Source organism: Salmo salar, chromosome ssa19 (assembly GCF_905237065.1).
Source record: "Salmo salar chromosome ssa19, Ssal_v3.1, whole genome shotgun sequence".
NCBI lineage: Eukaryota > Metazoa > Chordata > Actinopteri > Salmoniformes > Salmonidae > Salmo > Salmo salar.
In genome coordinates this window covers 69980137-70001359 of record NC_059460.1, presented here as the reverse complement: position 1 = coordinate 70001359, position 21223 = coordinate 69980137, and the positions used below count along the sequence as shown (strand labels likewise).

Sequence of the window (21223 nt, the reverse complement as noted above, 5' to 3'; positions counted from 1 at the left end):
CTTAAAATAAAGTGGTGATCCTAACTGACCTAAAACAGGGAATTTTTACTTGGATTAAATGTCAGGAATTGTGAGAAACTGAGTTTAAATGTATTTGGCTAAGGAGTCTGTAAACTTCCGACTTCAACTGTACATACACACTCACATATATACACACATATTGTACACACTCAAACATACAGTACACACTCACACATACATACACACTCACACCTACTGTACACACTGTACATACACACACTCACACATATTGTACACACTCAAACATATTGTACACACTCAAACATACTGTACACACTCACACATACATACACACTCACACCTACTGTACACACTCACATTAACTGTACACACTCACACCTACTGTACACACTCACACAAATAAATACTCACTAGAACTGAGAGTTTAAGACTGATGGTTTTGTCTCCCCTCAGAGAGTAGGATGCACTTCCCTCTCTTAAAGGATGCCCACTATCTTGTACCAAGTGCCCAAGTAGGAGAGAGGGGTTGCTAATAATGTCCGCTTTAAAGCTGTGTGTGTGTGTGTGTGTGTGTGTGTGTGTGTGTGTGTGTGTGTGTGTGTGTGTGTGTGTGTGTGTGTGTGTGTGTGTGTGTGTGTGTGTGTGTGTGTGTGTGTGTGTGTGTGTGTGTGTGTGTGTGTGTGTGTGTGTGTACCTGCTGCAGGTTGAAATTGGGCTGGACGCTGGGGCATGGACCCCAGTGGTAGTATGTCTGGGCGGAGACCAGAGGGAGGAGGAAGAGGAGCCAAGAGATAGGAAACATTTTTCTTATGAGAGAAGAGGAGAGATGGGAGAAGGGGAAGAGAGGTAAAGCCATAAGGTACAGTAAAGCTGTATGCCTATGAAGTACAGGTAACCATAACAACAGGTTAGCGGGACTATCTGAAATGCTGTGCTTTACATTCCATAATTTGTCCCTGGACACGTCGTCTGACTTGTAGAACTCTGCAGGCAGTCTACATACCACCTGTACTGCTACACCTTCTCCTCCAGTTCAAGTTTGTATCGTTTTTATTGTCACATGCACAAATACAATGAAATGCCTTTCTTGCTTGCGCTTTCCCAACAATGCAGTAATAAATATCAGTAGTACTATAAAATAAAAGTAAAGCACAACAGAAACACATGAGAAATAGATGTAAGAAGAACATGAGAAAAAAGTAAGTAAGTTATATACAGGGACAATTCCAGGGTTAACGTGACTAAGCATTTATAGGGGTAAGGTGACTAGGCATCAGGATATATGATAAACAGAGTGGGCGTGTTGTGTGTGTGAGAAAATGAAGTGTGTGTGTGTGTGTGTGTGTGTGTGTGTGTGTGTGTGTGTGTGTGTGTGTGTGTGTGTGTGTGTGTGTGTGTGTGTGTGTGTGTGTGTAGAGTGTGCATAGAGCGAGTGTGTGACTGTGCATAGAGTCAGTGAAACAATTAAATGGGTCATTGCAGATAGTCTGTGTAGCCATTTTGTTAGCTATTTAGCAGTCTTATGGCTTGGGGATATAAGCTGTTCAGTAGCCTGTTGGTGTCAGACTTGTTGCTTCAGTACCACTTGCCGTGCGGAAGCAGAGAGAAAAGTCTATGGCTTGGGTGGCTGGAGTCTAACAATTTTATGGTCCTTCCTTTCACACCGCCTGATATAGAGGTCCTGGATGGCAGGGAGCTCGGCCCCAGTGACGTACTGGGTTGCTCGCGCCACCCTCTGTAGCGCCATGCAATCGAGGGTGGTGCATTTACCATACCAAGCAGTAATGTAGCCAGTCAAGATGCTCTTATTGGTGCAGCTGTAGATTTGAGGGCCCATCCAAATCTTTTCAACCTGATGAAGGGGATGAAGTGATGTTGCGCCTTCTTCACAACTGTTTACGTGTTAGTGGACACAGAGGGAACTTGAAACTCCCGACCTGCTCCACTGCAGCCCCGTCGATGGGGATGGAGGCGTGCTCACCCCCCGTTTCCTGTACTCCACGATCAGCTCCTTGGCCTTACTGACATTGAGGGAGAGGTATGAACCAGTATGAACCACACTGCCAGGTCACTGACCTCCTCCCTGTAGGCTGTCTCATCGTCGTTGGTGATCAGGCCTACCACCGTCGTGTCGTCAGAAAACTTGATGGTGTTGGAGTCGTGCTTGACCACGCAGTCATGGGTGAACAGGGAGTACAGGAGGGGACTAAGCACACAGCCCCGTGGGACCCCCGTGTTGAGGGTCAGCGTGGTGGAGGTGATGTTGCCTACCCTCACCACCTGGGGTCGACCCGTCAGGAAGTCCAGGATCCAGTTGCAGAGGGAGGTGTTCAGTCCCAGGCTTCTAAGCTTCATGATGAGCTTGGCGGGGGCTATGGTGTTGAACGCTGAACTGTAGTCAATGAACAGCATTCTCACATAGGTATTCCTAGATGTATCTCATCTAGGTAGTCCTCTTTTCTTATCTCTTATCCCTTCCCTGTGAACTTGTTTCTATGAGGGGGAAAATGTGTGTGTGCGTGCGTGCATTGTGCCTGCGTGTCCATATTTTACCTCCTTCAGGGGTGAAGGCTCTGGCATTTGTAAGAGGGAGAGGGGGAGAGACGGAGAGAGAGAAGTTTAGCATTCTGGAGCATTTCCTGTGTGTCTCTATGAGAACTGTGCTCTCAGGATGCAAAACATACACGCCTCAACAGCCCTATTACCTTTCTCCTACATCGAAAAACAACATCTCAAACCTGCCAGTGTGATTTCAATAGAAAGCTTTGCTCCTAAAGGTCACAAAACATACAGTCAAAAACATCATATTACACTGTAGATTTACACTGTAACTTAGCTTTTTTGGTTACTACATGATTCCATGTGTGTTATTTCATGGTTTTGATGTCTTCACTATTATTATACAATGTAGAAAATAGTACAAATAATGAAAACCCCTTGAATGAGTAGGTGTGTCCAAACTTTTGACTGGTGCTGTAGATGATGAGTACCTGAGTCAGAAAATCCAGGAGTGGTCAGCGCACGTCAGCTGACCCACATGGTAAATGGAAAGAAGGAGAAAATCCTGTCGATATCATTGTTGTTTAAGAAAACTCTACCTGAATATGTGAGGCTTGGATATGTGAGGTATGTGTTGAGAAAATGTGTGTCCAAACTATTACAGTGTGGAAATTGTAAAGGATATGGTCACATGTCAAATGTTTAAAGACTGGAGAAGTAAAATATTGAAGAATCTGTGAATGGAAAATGTTGCGACTGTGGTGGGGATCATACTCCGGACTTCCTTGAGTGCCTGTTAGGGTGAAGGAGGCCGAGGTGTCAAGGATCAGGGATGCCAGCAGATCTCCTATGTGGAGGCGGTGAAGAGAGTCGAAGGGGCGAGAGGCAACAGTGTTGAAGATATGGTGGTAGATGCATTGCAACCAGTTGATAGTGTTTTAAATCAGTCGGGTGATCTGGATACACTCATTGTGAAGAAGGTGGATTTTGTGGCATGTATAGCCACAGTGATTAATTGTACAGCACAAGTGTCTAAGAAGTAAAAGAAGCTGGATATCATTATATCTGCAGCCGAGAAGTGTTTTGGGTTTCAAGACTTCACGGCAGAAGCACTACAAGGACTATTGTTGCTAGGAAGTGTCCCGCCCTCACAGGAGGATTCTGAGGCTGTGTTGGGATCTGATTGGAATGTGGTTTTTACAGAAAAGCAGCTTGATTTTGTTTGGTTAATACATTTGTTTGGTAGTTAGTATGATATTTTATTTTTACACAAGTGTTTTTTCCTTTTTTTGGGATCCTTATTATCCACCCACAGTAGGTGGCTGAATGCACATTTAATTGTTCCGAACACCATTATATCATAGAAGAAGAAGACCACGCCCACAAATTGGGGAGAACAAACAGTATTTTCTATTTACACCCATTATAAAAGTGCCAACTTTCTTGTTGATTATTTTATACAGAAATAACAAAACATGCTGAAAGCTGCCATGTTGTTCAATGTACATGTAACCAGGTCAAAAATCCCGACCTATGGTTCGCAATGGTCCCGCGTGGGGAAATGGAGCCTGCAAGAGCCCTGTGACATCAGGCTATTCGTTGTGGAAGATTGGGAAATTGTGGGGACCTGGTGTCCAAGTAAGCTACATGGAAAACATTTCATCACGGGCAGGGTTGGGTAGATTACTTTCCAAATGTAATCTGTTACAGTTACTAGTTACCTGTCCAGAATTTGAATCAGTAATTTAACTTTTGGATTACCCAAACTCAGTAACGTAATCTGATTACATTCCATTACTTTTAGATTACTTTCCCCTTAAGAGGCATTAGAAGAAGACAAAATTGTATGTCACCAATTGAACAACATCTATTGCAGGATAAATCAATGTTAAAGTTTACATAGCTGGCCATATATAAATGTTACATTTAAATTTTTGGGTTGGTTATGTAGGCTTCTTCTAACCCATCACTTTCTACTACAGATAATAATATGATTAAATTATATCTTTACATTAAAAACCAAAGTCTATCAGAATTCCAGTCATTCCAATAAATGTTATACCTCTTGATCTTCAAGAATAGGACTTGGAGATTAGCATGACCTTAAAACTAAGCACTTATTAGCCAGCCCTACTCTGTTGTTTATGATTTTGTTGTCATGGAGGACTGATTGGGCTCTTTGATTCGAGTTGAAAAATAAATGCAGCGCTCATGGAATGGCATGCTTTGAACGCTACTGAAAAGTGCTATTTACATGTGAAAAATGAATGCCATATGCTGCATTTGCTATAGGCCTATTGTTTACCTTTTTGTTGGTGACACATTGATATCTTGATAATATGCAGCTGTTTAAAGGGCAAATCCACAGATGAAACAATAACAAATAGCCGCCCCGCCTCTGTTTTGGTTAAAAGCTGAGGGATAGGCCTGGAGAAATGTAACCACTCTCAGATTAATAGACAGAGCGATGGATGCAAGGACTGACCATCCATGATATCAAAATTATTGTTTTAACCATGTTATGAGGCTATACAGTGTTTGTTTACATTTACAATGTTTACAAACATTGAAAAAAACAGAGCAATAAAAGCCCCACTTTTATTCAATAGGCTTGGACGCTACCGAGTGTTTTCTATCCAAATCTACCAATTATATGCATATCCTAGCTTCTGGGCCTGAGTAGCAGGCGGTTTACTTTGGGCACGCTTTTTTTGAGAGTTATTTAAGATACTATTCTAAGAAGTAGGGTTTTCGAAAGATGGACAGGGACTCCGCTGTGCTGACTTTAGGGGGAGGCTTGTTCCACCATTGGGGTGCCAGGACAGAGAAGAGCTTTGACTGGGCTGAGCGGGAACTGCCCTCCGGAAGGGGTGGGAGGGCCAAGAGACCAGAGGTGGCGGAACGGAGTGCTCGGGTTGGTATATAGGGTTTGACAAAATCAAATCAAATTATATTGGTCACATACACATGTTTAGCAGATGTTATTGTTGATGTAGCGAAATGCTCTCAGACGCCATGAGCAGAGTGCATACCGAGCGAGCTGCGAGTAGGGAATGCATAGGGAGTGCTTCTAGTTCCAACAGTGCAGTAATGTCTAAGTAATCTAACAATTTCACAACAACTACCTAATACACACACATCTAAGTAAAAGGATGGAATAAGAATATGTACATATAAATATATGGATGAGCATATCCTGAAGGTGAAGAGGTGCAGTTCCCTTGTTGCTCTGTAAGAAGAGAGAGATCTAATCAATGGAAGATGGAATTAAAATGAAAGAATTAAAAGTGAAATGAGAAAGAAAGGCTCCAATGACCAAGCGCCAACAGGTAGGCTACAATTTAGGCTATAATCTGAAAAGAGTTGTTGTTATGTGTAGGCTAACTGTAGGACGGTGATAAATAACGTAATGGCTAGCTTCCATTAGCCTAGTTAGGTAGCTTCTCTCGGTTTGATGCTGTCAAGACATGTGCTATGTAATAAGATGGGATGATAAATAACTATCAATAAGTTAGTCTAGCACGAGATAACAATGGTTGCGGTCTCTCCCTCTGCCTGCTCCTGTGCACTGAGCCTCCCGTGTCTTTTTCACACGCACACACCGCACGGCCTCTCTCTCCCTTTCTCGGATCGGACCGGTTGTCCTTTAGGTCCTTTCGGAACGGGTTTTAACAATCCATTTATGCATATTGGGTCTGGGGATATCCTGTGTCAATTTGGGAACGGCAGCTCTAACTCCAATCACAATGTTGTCCTCATCACACGTCCGGTGTGGCTCAGTTGGTAGAGAGCATTGCGCTTGCAACGCCAAGGTTGTGGATTCGATGCCCACGGGGGACCAGTACGAAAATGTATGCACTACTGTATGTCGCTCTGGATAAGAGTCTCTGCTAAATGACAAAAATGTAAATGTATTCAATCATGAAGTGTTTAGAGATTGATTAGAGTGACAATAGCTGAGTGCAAGGACTGTTTGGTAGGCTACCCATCAGTGCCATTCATTTGCACCGTTTTGGATGAGATTACTGTGACCAAAGGTTTGTGACTACCGGTGTGGCTGTGATACAGTCAATGCAACAGCCCTAGTTGTAGAGCATGAACCTGCAGGAGCAAGTCACTGCTTTGATGTTTGTAGAGAATGATGGTGTTGTCCAGGGTCACACCAAGGAGTTGTCAACCGTGATGGAGAGCTCTTGGAGCGGGTAGGCCCTTCCCTGAGAGGAAGAGCAGCGCTGGTTTTTGAGGTTGAGTTTAAGGTGGTGGGCCAACATCCAAGCTGAGATGTCTGCCAGACACGCAGAGATGTGTGTCACCACCTGAGTGTCAGAAAGGGGAGAAGAAGAGGAGTTAAGTGTCATCCACATAGCAGTAATAGGAGAGACCATGTGAAGATATGACAGAGCCGAGTGACTTGGTGTATAGAGAAAAGAGTGCCTAAAACCTAGCCCTGGGGGAAGCAGTAGTGTGAGCATGTGGTGTCAGCTTGGGAAAGGCAGAGAGCCTCTGTGACACAGAGAAGAGCGGTCCCAGTTGAGTGAGTCGCCTTGAAGCCTGACTGGTTAGAGTCAAGAAGATTGTTCTGAGAGAGATAACTAGAGAGTTGGTCAGAAACAGCACGCTCAAGGGTTTTGGCTGAAAAAAGAAGGGATCTGTTGTTTTTGACTTCATAGGGGTTGAGTGTTGGTTTCTTGAGGAGGGGAGCGACTCTGGCTATCTTGAAGTCAGAGGGGAGGCAGCCAGTGGTCAGGGATGAGTTGATGAGGTGAGGAATTGGAGAAGGTCTCCAGAGATGGTCTGGAGAAGGGATGAGGGGATGAGGTGAGGAATTGGAGAAGGTCTGGAGAAGGGATGAGGGGATGAGGTGAGGAATTGGAGAAGGTCTGGAGAAGGGATGAGGGGATGGGGTCAAGTGGGCACGATGTCGGGCAGCCGAACATCACTAGTCGCAGGATTTCATCTGGAGAGATAGGGGAGAAAGAGGTCAAGACGTAGGGTAGTTGTCTGTGAGTAGGACTAGTGGAGTCAATAGGATTTCATCTGGAGAGATAGGGGAGAAAGAGGTCAAGACGTAGGGTAGTTGTCTGTGAGTAGGACTAGTGGAGTCAATAGGATTTTCTTAAATGTTGTTTTGTAATTGACTAAAACAAGCAGACAACAAGAAAATTGCATTTGAAAAAGGTCAGGTTTTTGCTGTGAGCAAATAGGGTAACCAAGGTAACCACGGGTTGTTTTCCACACAGGCGGGCACGGCCTCAACGTTCTATTTAATACCGACTGGGACTATAGGAAAACCCTTTTTGGTTTCAGGTAGAACCCTTTTGGGTTCCATGTAGGATCCTTTCCATAGAGGGTTCTCCCTGGAACCAAAACGGGTTCTATGTGGAACCAAAACGGGTTCTCCCTGGAACCAAAAAGGCTTCTCCTATGGGGACAGCCAAAGAACCCTTTTGTAACAATTTTTACTAAGCTGTGTGTGTGTGCTTGTTTGTTTGTTCTCAGGCCACAGTGTCACAGGCCGTCTGGTCTGACACTGTGAGGCATCTGAGGTCGACACCGATGGCCTCCAGGTCACCATGGAGACAGCTAATGACATCACTTGGCATGATCGTGTCCGGGAAACGATCCAGGCAAAGTCGACGGAACAGACCAAATAAATCAATTCACATTCCAATACTTTATTGAGAATCAATGCATTCAACTACAGCAGTCAATTCCAAAATCATATTCCGTTAGAAATTGATAAGGAAGTCTGTGCAGGAGTAGACCAGAGAGAAACTACTGTAGTCTATAGACAGAACCAAGTATGGATCACCTGGTAAACCTAGACACACACAGAGAGACAGGTGAGGTAGGGGCTAGGTTTGGGGGCTAAGGGGCAGAGGCTTCAGGGTTGGTTTGGGGCTACGAGCTAGGTGTGGTTGGGACTGGGACCACATCTCACCTTTGAAGAAGATCTGGTTATGAGTGTTCATGTTTATGGTTTGACTGACTTCATACAGTCTGTGATGTGTGAGTGTATGAGTTCTATCACAGAGTAGTGAGTATGTGGCCTGTTGGCACTTCCCTCCCTCAAATACAGCAGGCAGCTTCTCTGCCTCATACCATCTGCCCAGGTATTAACACACACCATCTAGAAGTTATTTCAAGTTACTATGACTTTTTTACTTTGTGTGTGTGTGTGTGTGTGTGTGTGTGTGTGTGTTGAGCATGTGCAACCGATGCAGTGACCAGGACAACACACAGTACCTAGCCACATAAACACATGATCAGACACAAAACACACAGCAATCTCACACATAATGTCAGTGGTAATTCAGATGGAATTGAGACTACTGTGTAATTAATACATTATATACACTCTCACATACACAGACATAAAGACACACAGTACCTGCAAAGGCTGCATATTTTCTCAGCTCAGCTCTCTTGGAGAAACGAGATGTAAACATGATCACACAGCGCTCTGCCAAATGTCCATGATCAACCTTTCTCCAATATCTCTCATCTGACACAGCCTGGTGTAGCAGACAATTGTATTATATTCATTTATGTGACAATAAAACATATATTACATACACATATACATATATATATTTCAATATTTAAAAATATAAAGAAGATTTGGCAAATGTTTCTATATATTGTTTAACATAATATACTGTACAGGCATATCACATTTCCAGAGTGGGATCTCTGGAAATTGGCCCAGCGCCGTCCTTGTTTGGCTAGGGTAGGCCGTCATTGTAAATAAGAATTTGTTCTTAACTGGCTTGCCTAGTTAAATAAAGGTTACTTTTCTTTTTTTAAATATGAAAAACAGCTCTCGTTTTACTTCACAACACATCCTTCAAATCACCAGCAGAGGGCGGCCATTTTTAACCCATTTTCACATTCCCTCTGTTGGTAACGCTTGCAAATTGGTCATAACTGTAAAAGTAGCAGATCCACTCTGGATCTAATAGCCGTTGTGTTGAACACTGCGATGTTTAACAGTGAGAATGGCAGAATGGTGAACTTACTAAATGACTGAGAGTTTGACTGTGTGATATTTGGTTGCTTCATGTGTAAATATTTTCCCTCTGGATTTTAATGATTTGTATCAAATTTGTATTTTATGATCAACAATATATTGAAATATTAGCCAACATTCATGATTATATTTTTTTATATTAATAAATAAAAGCAAGAAAATTTGTGTTGAAATCAATATACTATTCATATTACAGAGCAAATGGTAAAGCTTCATGTGACACCAATTTCTGCTTTGTAGCACCTACATTTTAAACTTTATGGAGATTTAAAGGAGTAAGGCCAAAATGACACAAATATTCAAACTTCAATTAATTATTTCTCAATAATGCTTTAAAATACACATGTCTAGTATATGTCAACAATCCTTCCTCCAAAGGACCCGTCTATGGAATACATTTCGTGAAAATCCCCACAATCATGGTTTTCTTATGTTCTAGTTTTGTGAGGAATCACCCTTTATGTATTACATATAATTCAAATCAAATTGATTTGTCACAAACACATGGTTAGCAGGTGTTAATGCAAGTGTAGCGAAATGCTTGTGCTTCTAGTTCCGACCATGCAGTAATATCTAACAAGTAATATAACCTAACAATTTCACAACAACTACCTTATACACACAAGTGTAAAGGAATGGATAAGAATATGTACATAAAAATATATAAATGAGTGATGGCCGAACGGCATAGGCAAAACGCAGTAGATGGTATAGAGTACAGTATATACATATGAGATGAGTAATGTAGGGTATGAAAACATTATATGAAGTGGCATTGTTTAAAGTGGCTAGTGATACATTAAATCAAGATGGCAAGATGCAGTAGATGGGATAGAGTACAGTATATACATATGAGATGAGTAATGTAGGGTATGAAAACCTTATATAAAGTGGCATTGTTTAAAGTGGCTAGTGATACATTTAATTACATCAAGATGGCAAGATGCAGTAGATGGTATAGCGTACAGTATATACATATGAGATGAGTAATGTTGGGTACGTAAACATTATATAATATAAAGTGGCTAGTGATAAATTGAGTACATCAGTATGTTGGCAGCAGCCACTCAATGTTAGTGATGGCTGTTTAATAGTCTGATGGCCTTGAGATAGAAGCTGTTTTTCAGTCTCTCGGTCCCTGCTTTGATGCACCTGTACTGACCTCGCCTTCTGGATGATAGCGGGGTGAACAGGCAGTGGCTCGGCTGGTTGTTGTCCTTGATGATCTTTTTGTCCTTCCTGTGACATCGGGTGGTGTAGGTGTCCTGGAGGGCAGGTAGTTTGCACCCGGTGATGCGTTGTGCAGACCTCACTACCCTCTGGAGAGCCTTCCGGTTATGGGCGGAGCAGCTGCCATACCAGGCGGTGATACAGCCCGACAGGATGCTCTCGATTGTGCATCTGTAAAAATTTGTGAGTGTTTTTGGTGACAAGCCGAATTTCTTCAGCCTCCTGAGGTTGAAGAGTCGCTACTGCGCCTTCTTCACCACGCTGTCTGTGTGGGTGGACCATTTCAGTTTGTCTGTGATGTGTACGCCGAGGAACTTAAAACTCTCCACCTTCTCCACTACTGTCCCGTCAATGTAGATAGGGGGCTGCTCCCTCTGCTGTTTCCTGAAGTCCACGATCATCTCCTTTATTTTGTTGACATTGAGTGTGAGGTTATTTTCCTACACCACACTCCGAGGGCCCTCACCTCCTCCCTGTAGGCCGTCTCGTCGTTGTTGGTAATCAAGCCTACCACTGTAGTGTCGTCTGCAAACTTGATGATTGAGTTGGAGGCGTGCATGGCCACGCAGTCGTGGGTGAACAGGGAGTACAGGAGAGGGCTGAGAACTCACCCTTGTGGGGACCCAGTGTTGAGGATCAGCAGGGTGGAGATGTTGTTACCTACCCTCACCACCTGGGGGCGGCCCGTCAGGAAGTCCAGGACCCAGTTGCACAGGGCGGGGTCGAGATCCAGGGTCTCAAGCTTAATGCCGAGTTTGGAGGGTACTATGGTGTTAAATGCTGAGCTGTAATCGATGAACAGCATTCTTACATAGGTATTCCTCTTGTCCAGCTGGGTTAGGGCAGTGTGCAGTGTGATGGCGATTGCGTCGTCTGTGGACCTATTGGGTCGGTAAGCAAATTGGAGTGGGTCTAGGGTGTCAGGTAAGGTGGAGGTGATATGATCCTTGACTAGTCTCTCAAAGCACTTCATGATGACGGAAGTGAGTGCTACAGGGCGGTAGTCATTTAGCTCAGTTACCTTAGCTTTCTTGGGAACAGGAACAATGGTGGCCCTCTTGAAGCATGTGGGGACAGCAGACTGGGTTCTGGTTCAAGGCAATGGCCACATAAAGGCCTACATGGTTTAAAACCTGTTTCTCTTCTGAATGAATAAGCTGAAAATGCTGCTCTCCTATTCACACTCCCTCCTAGTTCAGGACCTGTGAGCTGTTCAGTAAGAGGTGTGTGTATATATGCGAGGGTCTTTTTTTTTTTGCTGGACCTTTGGAATTAAGGACTGCCTTATTGACAAAGTACATCAAACTCTTGTTTGAACAGGTGTGTGTGTGTGTGTGTGTGTGTGTGTGTGTTTACAGGGGTAGCCTGCGGGCAGTATGTAGGCCTACAGGGCATTTCTTTGAGGCATGACTGAGGCACAGATAGAACAATTATTAGCTAGATATTTAACTGGATGTATAAATGTGAAGCATCCGGTTGGTGTTTCCATTCACTACCAAATACAGTGATGGGAGGAAGCCCAGTGGCCGACAGTGGGACAAGACGGAGCTAGATGGGTTTTGGCCGACATCCTGCAAAATCTCTCATCGATTAAACATTTGATCTCCATACAGTTTAAATAATAAGCAGGGTGGACTGCGTTAAGTAGACTTTACCCTTGGGCAAATGTTCAAAACATTGCGCTGTTTCGAAGGGCGAATAGAGTTATTGCACATGCGCACTTCACAGACAAGGCGTTCCCTAACGAAAATATAAAAGTAAAAGCTAGAACGCGCCAACAGGATCTCACCAGCTCTGCCACCTCTCTGTATGTTGTGCTCACTGATTCATTTGCTCTTTGGACACTACAGGCTCTATTCTATCTTGGGTTAATTATACAAATCTTTGACTGAGGTCTGTATGGACGTGATACACAGAAAGTCTATGCGTTTTTAATATGTTAACACAACAACAATCCGACATGGGTTACAACATGAAAAATATTGGCAGTGTTGAGAACTTCTACAATACTGCACGCTGTCCAACTCAGGCAGCCCATTAAATCGTGGTCGACCGAGCGTAGAAGCTAGTCTATGAAAACTTTTGAAATATTTAATAACTTCTAAGTCGTAAAAGAGTGTAAAGTGCTTGGCCAAACTGTATTACCACTGGACTGGTGAGTGATCAGTCAAGTGAGTCGACGATAATGAAACAGAGCACTGACTGGTTAGATGTTGAGTTGCTTGTGTCCAGGGCAGTGGCCCACCGTCGTTTGGTGAGAGAGACAGATGAGTAGGTATATGGAATAATTAGCTAGATAGTAAAAAAAATTATAATATGTAATCAACAAAGACTTGAATCGGCCAATAACATATTACATCACTGTTAGCTTATTGATGGAAACGTATTCATTAGATGGCTAAGTTGTGTAGCTAACAGTTTTAGATAACCAGTTTGCGATCCTGAGCTAACGTTTACTAAAGTTAGCTTAGCTAACTAAGAGAGAAAAGTAACAACATTGCTATAAAAGTAGCTGAAAACTGAAATTGAACATATTTTCCTAGCTAAAACATCGTTCGCTTTCAGGCTGTTGAAAAGGACCGCTAGCTAGCTACTTAGCTTAGCCTTTGGAGGCTTGTCCTTTGTTAGCTAGTGTGACGACATCAAGGCGTTGTTTATACTATGACTTCATAAACGCCCGCTGTATTTATTTGGCATTATTTTGCAAGCTCAGAAATTATGTAGCTTTCCAAGTATATAGCTATTGACTTGCCTTTAACTCCAGACTTGATTTTATTGCAAATTATACCTCTATACTTTCAGTAGAGCTGACTAAACAACACTGAATCCTAGAAATAATGTGAAATTTTCAGATTCTCTCTCAAAGGGGACAGATTTCCAGTGGCATTGGGTATTTGAGGGAGAATGCTGCACAGGACCGTCTCCTTCCCCATTGAGGTAATATCTAGAAGTCTGTAGCTAGAATATGTTCATATTCTGCCAACAAATGTTTTTTTTCAATGTCCTTTTTTATTGCTTTGGCAACATTGGGTTATTTCAGTTTAATGTCAATAAAGCTCACCTGAATACTGTACTAGTAGCCTGCTATTGTTTTGCTTTATAGTAATTTGTTAGCTCTTTGAGAGTTGTGTATGTAGACTGAAAGCCTTTCCTAATGAAGTTGTGGTTCTAATGTAGGCGGGACAGCTGCAGCAGCTGGGTCTACTGGGCTGTGGCTCCCACGGTGTGACATCATGCTCGGTGCTTGACCTCCCGGCTCTCCTCAACGCTCACCATGGGCAATGGGAGGATGAACAGCGGGGCTGGTACCAGGGGCATGCCGAGGAAGGCCAATGGGAGGACGAGGGAGGGCTAGTGGTCACGCCCTCTTCTACTGGTGAGAGTCGACTGGTCGGACAATCTGCCATTCTTTCAAATTCTGATTGTTCCTCTCTATGGCTCTTGAGGTTCCAAACATGCAGCTAGTAGTCAGATTCATTGACACATCAGTGACGTATTGGTAACTCTTGGTCCTTTCTCTCCTCTTTCCTGTTCCTTGTGTAGGTAGCACCAGGGGACCCAGGTGAGTGATATGTATACCAGCTCAGACCAGCTAAGGTGAACACACACAGTTATGGCTGTGGTAGTCTACATCTATCTGCTCATATCTGTGTGTGTCCACACTTACATTTAGCTTGTTCTGTATCTGTGTGTGTTTAGGTCAGTGGAAGATGATGGCAATGATTATAAAGGTGAGTCTATCTGGTATGGCTGCTCTTTACATTCAATTCAAGTCACATGGTGTGTGTATTAGGGGAGTTTTTAGCATTTGTGTCTGTAATGATGTTTTGTGTGTGTGTGTTTCAGAGAAGAAGCAAAATGATGAGTTTGTCAGGCTGTACGTGTCAGAGGAGGAGAGGATCCTCAACTCTGCAGACCTGTGAGTGCCCCAGACAACTCCCATTGCCCGCCGTAGTGCTGTTGTGATAGCAGAGTTGGTGTATTTACTATTTTCTAACGTGTGTTGTAGGAGTGCAGAGGAGAGGAGTGATGTTCTAGCAGAGTTGGTGTATTCCCGAAGCAGACTAAAGCAATTGAACTCAGAGCTGCAGAGAACAGTGGAGTTAGCCGATGACAACAACACAGTGCTACGCACTGAGAACGCTGCACTGCGCAACCAAGTTAAAGGGTAACAGTCACAACCATGCAGACACACTGCACAACCTGGTCAAATGTAACCATCAATCAAAATGTTCATCATTATTTGTGTGTGCTTGTCAGGATGAAGCAGTCGATCCATGATGCAGAGCAGCTGATGGATGAGCTGGAGGAGATCAGGAGCTTATCAGCTGAGAAGGACGGCGCTACGGGCAACCTGGAGTCCTACATCAAACAACTGGTGGGTTACCAGGAAGTGGTGTAAAGCAATAGTAACCAAGAAACCATATATACGACAAATAAAACCAGGCACTGAACACACCTGATTTGACCAATCATCTCACCAACTGAGCTAATTGGTCAATAGGAAGTGCCTAGGAAAGATGTAGAGCGTTGATAAACTGATGTTGTTTTCATCCCTTGTTCCGGCAGGAGAAAGAGAAGGAGATTTTGGAAGACCAGATCGAGACCATTGGCAGTGAAGTATGGCGATCTCTAAGCCTTGACCTTTGACCCTGTTAGAACAGACATACTGAATGTTTCACTGGCCAGCCAATATGGATGCATAATATTCATTTGTTGTCCTCAACATCACTGAACTGTTCTGTTCCCTCTCTGTCTCTCTCTGTGTGTGTCTCTCTCTCTCTCTCATCCATAGATGTCCCGTATTATACCAGATAGAGCCACTGACAAGAAGAAGATCGCTGACCTCAGCCAGGCTCTACAGGCCTTACAGGTAGCACACATACATGCTCGGATATCATCTGATACCACCAGATCACAGGGGGGTGATTGATATCCTTCAACCAGATCACGGGGAGGGGGGGCCTTCTACCAGATCACGGGGGGATTGTGTTCCTGGGAGGCCACATGCTTTTGTTCCAGCCCAACTATTAACTGTGTGTGTGTGTGAAACAGCTACGGCTAGAGGAGAGCAGACTCACCCTGGATCAGAGGTATGAGGTCATACATAAGGTATGTGATAACTACATATTGAAAATAATGTTTACATTTCAAATATGCCCTAAATTCCCAATAAATGTAACGGATGTTCTTTAGATATGCCACATGGCTTGCCAGTTTAAATTAGGTCCATTGCAGTCTATTAGCTGGCTGGCTGGCCAGTGCCCAACATCTCTATGTGTGTCTCCCCTACAGAAGGACTTTGTTGTTGAGCAGCTGGAGCAGTCCCTCATAGAGTACTCCTCCATCACACAGGTACAACACACACACATTTTACATATGCCTGATGTAGACCTCACACATCTAACTGATACACACTGTGGTCTTTATGTTGTGTGTTTCTCTGTTCTCAGGATCTGAAGGAGAAGATGAAGGATCTGGAGAGCCAACTGGCAGAGGCCCTAGTGTAACACACACACTCAATCATAACATCCCTCACGCATCACTCTCTAATTTTGGCACGTTCTTTGTAATACCCTCTTTTTTTGTAATACCCCCTCTCTCTTCCCCCCTGTCTTTCCCTCTCTCTTTCTCTGTCTTTAGTAATGGAGGAGAGGGGCGTTACATGGCGTTAGATGGGACTCTGTCTGCAGCCACTCAGCGCTCCATCACTCTAGCGGAGGAAATGGGTCTACTGCCACGTAGGATGGTGGGTCGCATACACACAACATATAACCGATCACTCTTTCCACATCTTCCCCCAAAGTGCAGAAGTGCTTGTCTGTAGTGTTGTCTTCACTGTTTGGTGATCAGGTAGTACTACAGGACAGTGTGAGCTTAGGGTTGGGTAGGACTTAGCTGGGAGGCAGGCTGCCTTCACACACACTGGGGAGATGCTCTGTTGCGAAATGTATGTGTTCACTTCCTATCCCAGGATGAGTCCTCTGATAAGGAGGTGCAGGAGCAAAGAGATGAGAGGGTAGAGAAAGAGGAGAAGCAGAGAGTGGAGGAGAGGATAGAAAGAGAGGAGAAAGAGGAGGAGGTCAAGGAGGAGAAACAGCTGTTACAGGAGAAGAGAGGTGTGTGGTCAGATCTGGTGGGAAGTGTCCAGGCAGCAGGAGGTTTCACCCTGGGTTTCCTGGCTCCTCTGGGTGTGTTGGTCTCCATGGTCCCTGGCTGCTACGACCACTGTACTGGACTCAGCTGCATCGATATCCTCTGGTCTACTGCCAGATATCTCATACAGCCATACTGCAACGTGCACCACATAGGCCTCCCTCCTCTGTAACACATGCATACATATATACGCATACATACCTACCTACGTACTACCTACACGCACACATTCACAAAAACACACACACTAATCAAACCTCAACCCACCAACTCTGATCTTCAACCCTTCCAGGCTGCAATGCTGTTGTTAACTAAATAAAACTGAATACTGCATCATACATGGACAACTGGTTGTATTTTAATAAAGGGAAACAGTAGAGTTGATTTTACAATGTTTCTTTTTTAGCTTTATGAAGATTAGTTAAATGACATTTTAAAGATTGGACTCAATGAGTCTCTGCTAAATGACAAAAATGTAAATGTATTCAATCATGAAGTGTTTAGAGATTGATTAGAGTGACAATAGCTGAGTGCAAGGACTGTTTGGTAGGCTACCCATCAGTGCCATTCATTTGCACCGTTTTGGATGAGATTACTGTGACCAAAGGTTTGTGACTACCGGTGTGGCTGTGATACAGTCAATGCAACAGCCCTAGTTGTAGAGCATGAACCTGCAGGAGCAAGTCACTGCTTTGATGTTTGTAGAGAATGATGGTGTTGTCCAGGGTCACACCAAGGAGTTGTCAACCGTGATGGAGAGCTCTTGGAGCGGGTAGGCCCTTCCCTGAGAGGAAGAGCAGCGCTGGTTTTTGAGGTTGAGTTTAAGGTGGTGGGCCAACATCCAAGCTGAGATGTCTGCCAGACACGCAGAGATGTGTGTCACCACCTGAGTGTCAGAAAGGGGAGAAGAAGAGGAGTTAAGTGTCATCCACATAGCAGTAATAGGAGAGACCATGTGAAGATATGACAGAGCCGAGTGACTTGGTGTATAGAGAAAAGAGTGCCTAAAACCTAGCCCTGGGGGAAGCAGTAGTGTGAGCATGTGGTGTCAGCTTGGGAAAGGCAGAGAGCCTCTGTGACACAGAGAAGAGCGGTCCCAGTTGAGTGAGTCGCCTTGAAGCCTGACTGGTTAGAGTCAAGAAGATTGTTCTGAGAGAGATAACTAGAGAGTTGGTCAGAAACAGCACGCTCAAGGGTTTTGGCTGAAAAAAAGAAGGGATCTGTTGTTTTTGACTTCATAGGGGTTGAGTGTTGGTTTCTTGAGGAGGGGAGCGACTCTGGCTATCTTGAAGTCAGAGGGGAGGCAGCCAGTGGTCAGGGATGAGTTGATGAGGTGAGGAATTGGAGAAGGTCTCCAGAGATGGTCTGGAGAAGGGATGAGGGGATGAGGTGAGGAATTGGAGAAGGTCTGGAGAAGGGATGAGGGGATGAGGTGAGGAATTGGAGAAGGTCTGGAGAAGGGATGAGGGGATGGGGTCAAGTGGGCACGATGTCGGGCAGCCGAACATCACTAGTCGCAGGATTTCATCTGGAGAGATAGGGGAGAAAGAGGTCAAGACGTAGGGTAGTTGTCTGTGAGTAGGACTAGTGGAGTCAATAGGATTTCATCTGGAGAGATAGGGGAGAAAGAGGTCAAGACGTAGGGTAGTTGTCTGTGAGTAGGACTAGTGGAGTCAATAGGATTTTCTTAAATGTTGTTTTGTAATTGACTAAAACAAGCAGACAACAAGAAAATTGCATTTGAAAAAGGTCAGGTTTTTGCTGTGAGCAAATAGGGTAACCAAGGTAACCACGGGTTGTTTTCCACACAGGCGGGCACGGCCTCAACGTTCTATTTAATACCGACTGGGACTATAGGAAAACCCTTTTTGGTTTCAGGTAGAACCCTTTTGGGTTCCATGTAGGATCCTTTCCATAGAGGGTTCTATGTGGAACCAAAACGGGTTCTCCCTGGAACCAAAAAGGCTTCTCCTATGGGGACAGCCAAAGAACCCTTTTGTAACAATTTTTACTAAGCTGTGTGTGTGTGCTTGTTTGTTTGTTCTCAGGCCACAGTGTCACAGGCCGTCTGGTCTGACACTGTGAGGCATCTGAGGTCGACACCGATGGCCTCCAGGTCACCATGGAGACAGCTAATGACATCACTTGGCATGATCGTGTCCGGGAAACGATCCAGGCAAAGTCGACGGAACAGACCAAATAAATCAATTCACATTCCAATACTTTATTGAGAATCAATGCATTCAACTACAGCAGTCAATTCCAAAATCATATTCCGTTAGAAATTGATAAGGAAGTCTGTGCAGGAGTAGACCAGAGAGAAACTACTGTAGTCTATAGACAGAACCAAGTATGGATCACCTGGTAAACCTAGACACACACAGAGAGACAGGTGAGGTAGGGGCTAGGTTTGGGGGCTAAGGGGCAGAGGCTTCAGGGTTGGTTTGGGGCTACGAGCTAGGTGTGGTTGGGACTGGGACCACATCTCACCTTTGAAGAAGATCTGGTTATGAGTGTTCATGTTTATGGTTTGACTGACTTCATACAGTCTGTGATGTGTGAGTGTATGAGTTCTATCACAGAGTAGTGAGTATGTGGCCTGTTGGCACTTCCCTCCCTCAAATACAGCAGGCAGCTTCTCTGCCTCATACCATCTGCCCAGGTATTAACACACACCATCTAGAAGTTATTTCAAGTTACTATGACTTTTTTACTTTGTGTGTGTGTGTGTGTGTGTGTGTGTGTGTGTGTGTTGAGCATGTGCAACCGATGCAGTGACCAGGACAACACACAGTACCTAGCCACATAAACACATGATCAGACACAAAACACACAGCAATCTCACACATAATGTCAGTGGTAATTCAGATGGAATTGAGACTACTGTGTAATTAATACATTATATACACTCTCACATACACAGACATAAAGACACACAGTACCTGCAAAGGCTGCATATTTTCTCAGCTCAGCTCTCTTGGAGAAACGAGATGTAAACATGATCACACAGCGCTCTGCCAAATGTCCATGATCAACCTTTCTCCAATATCTCTCATCTGACACAGCCTGGTGTAGCAGACAATTGTATTATATTCATTTATGTGACAATAAAACATATATTACATACACATATACATATATATATTTGAATATTTAAAAATATAAAGAAGATTTGGCAAATGTTTCTATATATTGTTTAACATAATATACTGTACAGGCATATCACATTTCCAGAGTGGGATCTCTGGAAATTGGCCCAGCGCCGTCCTTGTTTGGCTAGGGTAGGCCGTCATTGTAAATAAGAATTTGTTCTTAACTGGCTTGCCTAGTTAAATAAAGGTTACTTTTCTTTTTTTAAATATGAAAAACAGCTCTCGTTTTACTTCACAACACATCCTTCAAATCACCAGCAGAGGGCGGCCATTTTTAACCCATTTTCACATTCCCTCTGTTGGTAACGCTTGCAAATTGGTCATAACTGTAAAAGTAGCAGATCCACTCTGGATCTAATAGCCGTTGTGTTGAACACTGCGATGTTTAACAGTGAGAATGGCAGAATGGTGAACTTACTAAATGACTGAGAGTTTGACTGTGTGATATTTGGTTGCTTCATGTGTAAATATTTTCCCTCTGGATTTTAATGATTTGTATCAAATTTGTATTTTATGATCAACAATATATTGAAATATTAGCCAACATTCATGATTATATTTTTTTATATTAATAAATAAAAGCAAGAAAATTTGTGTTGAAATCAATATACTATTCATATTACAGAGCAAATGGTAAAGCTTCATGTGACACCAATTTCTGCTTTGTAGCACCTACATTTTAAACTTTATGGAGATTTAAAGGAGTAAGGCCAAAATGACACAAATATTCAAACTTCAATTAATTATTTCTCAATAATGCTTTAAAATACACATGTCTAGTATATGTCAACAATCCTTCCTCCAAAGGACCCGTCTATGGAATACATTTCGTGAAAATCCCCACAATCATGGTTTTCTTATGTTCTAGTTTTGTGAGGAATCACCCTTTATGTATTACATATAATTCAAATCAAATTGATTTGTCACAAACACATGGTTAGCAGGTGTTAATGCAAGTGTAGCGAAATGCTTGTGCTTCTAGTTCCGACCATGCAGTAATATCTAACAAGTAATATAACCTAACAATTTCACAACAACTACCTTATACACACAAGTGTAAAGGAATGGATAAGAATATGTACATAAAAATATATAAATGAGTGATGGCCGAACGGCATAGGCAAAACGCAGTAGATGGTATAGAGTACAGTATATACATATGAGATGAGTAATG

At 43.4% G+C, this 21223-nt stretch overlaps 1 protein-coding gene and 2 long non-coding RNA genes across 11 annotated transcripts; 2 read left to right on the top strand and 1 right to left on the bottom strand.

Annotated features, from left to right (window-relative positions):
• Nucleotides 1-5383: 5383 nt before the first annotated feature.
• LOC106579470 (uncharacterized) lies at nt 5384-8154 on the top strand. The gene is made up of 2 exons (XR_006760787.1): nt 5384-5810; nt 7981-8154. It is a non-coding gene; the product is annotated as an uncharacterized lncRNA (long non-coding RNA).
• A 3946-nt stretch (nt 8155-12100) lies between these two features.
• Nucleotides 12101-20643, top strand: LOC106595178 (trichohyalin). 9 transcript variants are annotated; one of them, XM_045702644.1, is made up of 15 exons: nt 12101-12548; nt 13608-13678; nt 13919-14117; nt 14285-14303; nt 14441-14472; nt 14588-14660; nt 14751-14909; nt 15002-15119; nt 15311-15361; nt 15537-15614; nt 15797-15853; nt 16037-16096; nt 16195-16247; nt 16385-16490; nt 16716-17235. In XM_045702644.1, exons 2-15 carry the CDS (start codon nt 13646-13648, stop codon nt 17067-17069), a joined length of 1392 nt encoding a protein of 463 aa, XP_045558600.1. In that variant the 5' UTR covers nt 12101-12548; nt 13608-13645; the 3' UTR covers nt 17070-17235. The 9 variants fall into 9 exon arrangements, with proteins under 9 accessions (XP_045558600.1, XP_045558599.1, XP_014042033.2 ...); XM_045702643.1 differs by having other exon boundaries at nt 12376-12548; nt 13594-13678; XM_014186558.2 differs by lacking the exon at nt 12101-12548 and adding an exon at nt 12553-12634 and having other exon boundaries at nt 13594-13678.
• On the bottom strand, nt 17236-19956 carry LOC123729028 (uncharacterized). The gene is made up of 2 exons (XR_006760786.1): nt 19840-19956; nt 17236-17783 (listed from the first exon to the last, which is right to left on the bottom strand). It is a non-coding gene; the product is annotated as an uncharacterized lncRNA (long non-coding RNA).
• Nucleotides 20644-21223: the final 580 nt, after the last annotated feature.

What these genes read in the sequence shown, in the direction of transcription:
- LOC106595178 (XM_045702644.1), top strand. Translation starts at nt 13,646, where the DNA reads ATGCTGCACAGGACCGTCTCCTTCCCCATTGAG. An exon ending in ATCCTCAACTCTGCAGACCT is followed by an intron (nt 14,661 to 14,750) that starts GTGAGTGCCCCA and finishes CGTGTGTTGTAG; the next exon opens with GAGTGCAGAGGAGAGGAGTG. An exon ending in CAACTGGCAGAGGCCCTAGT is followed by an intron (nt 16,248 to 16,384) that starts GTAACACACACA and finishes CTCTGTCTTTAG; the next exon opens with TAATGGAGGAGAGGGGCGTT.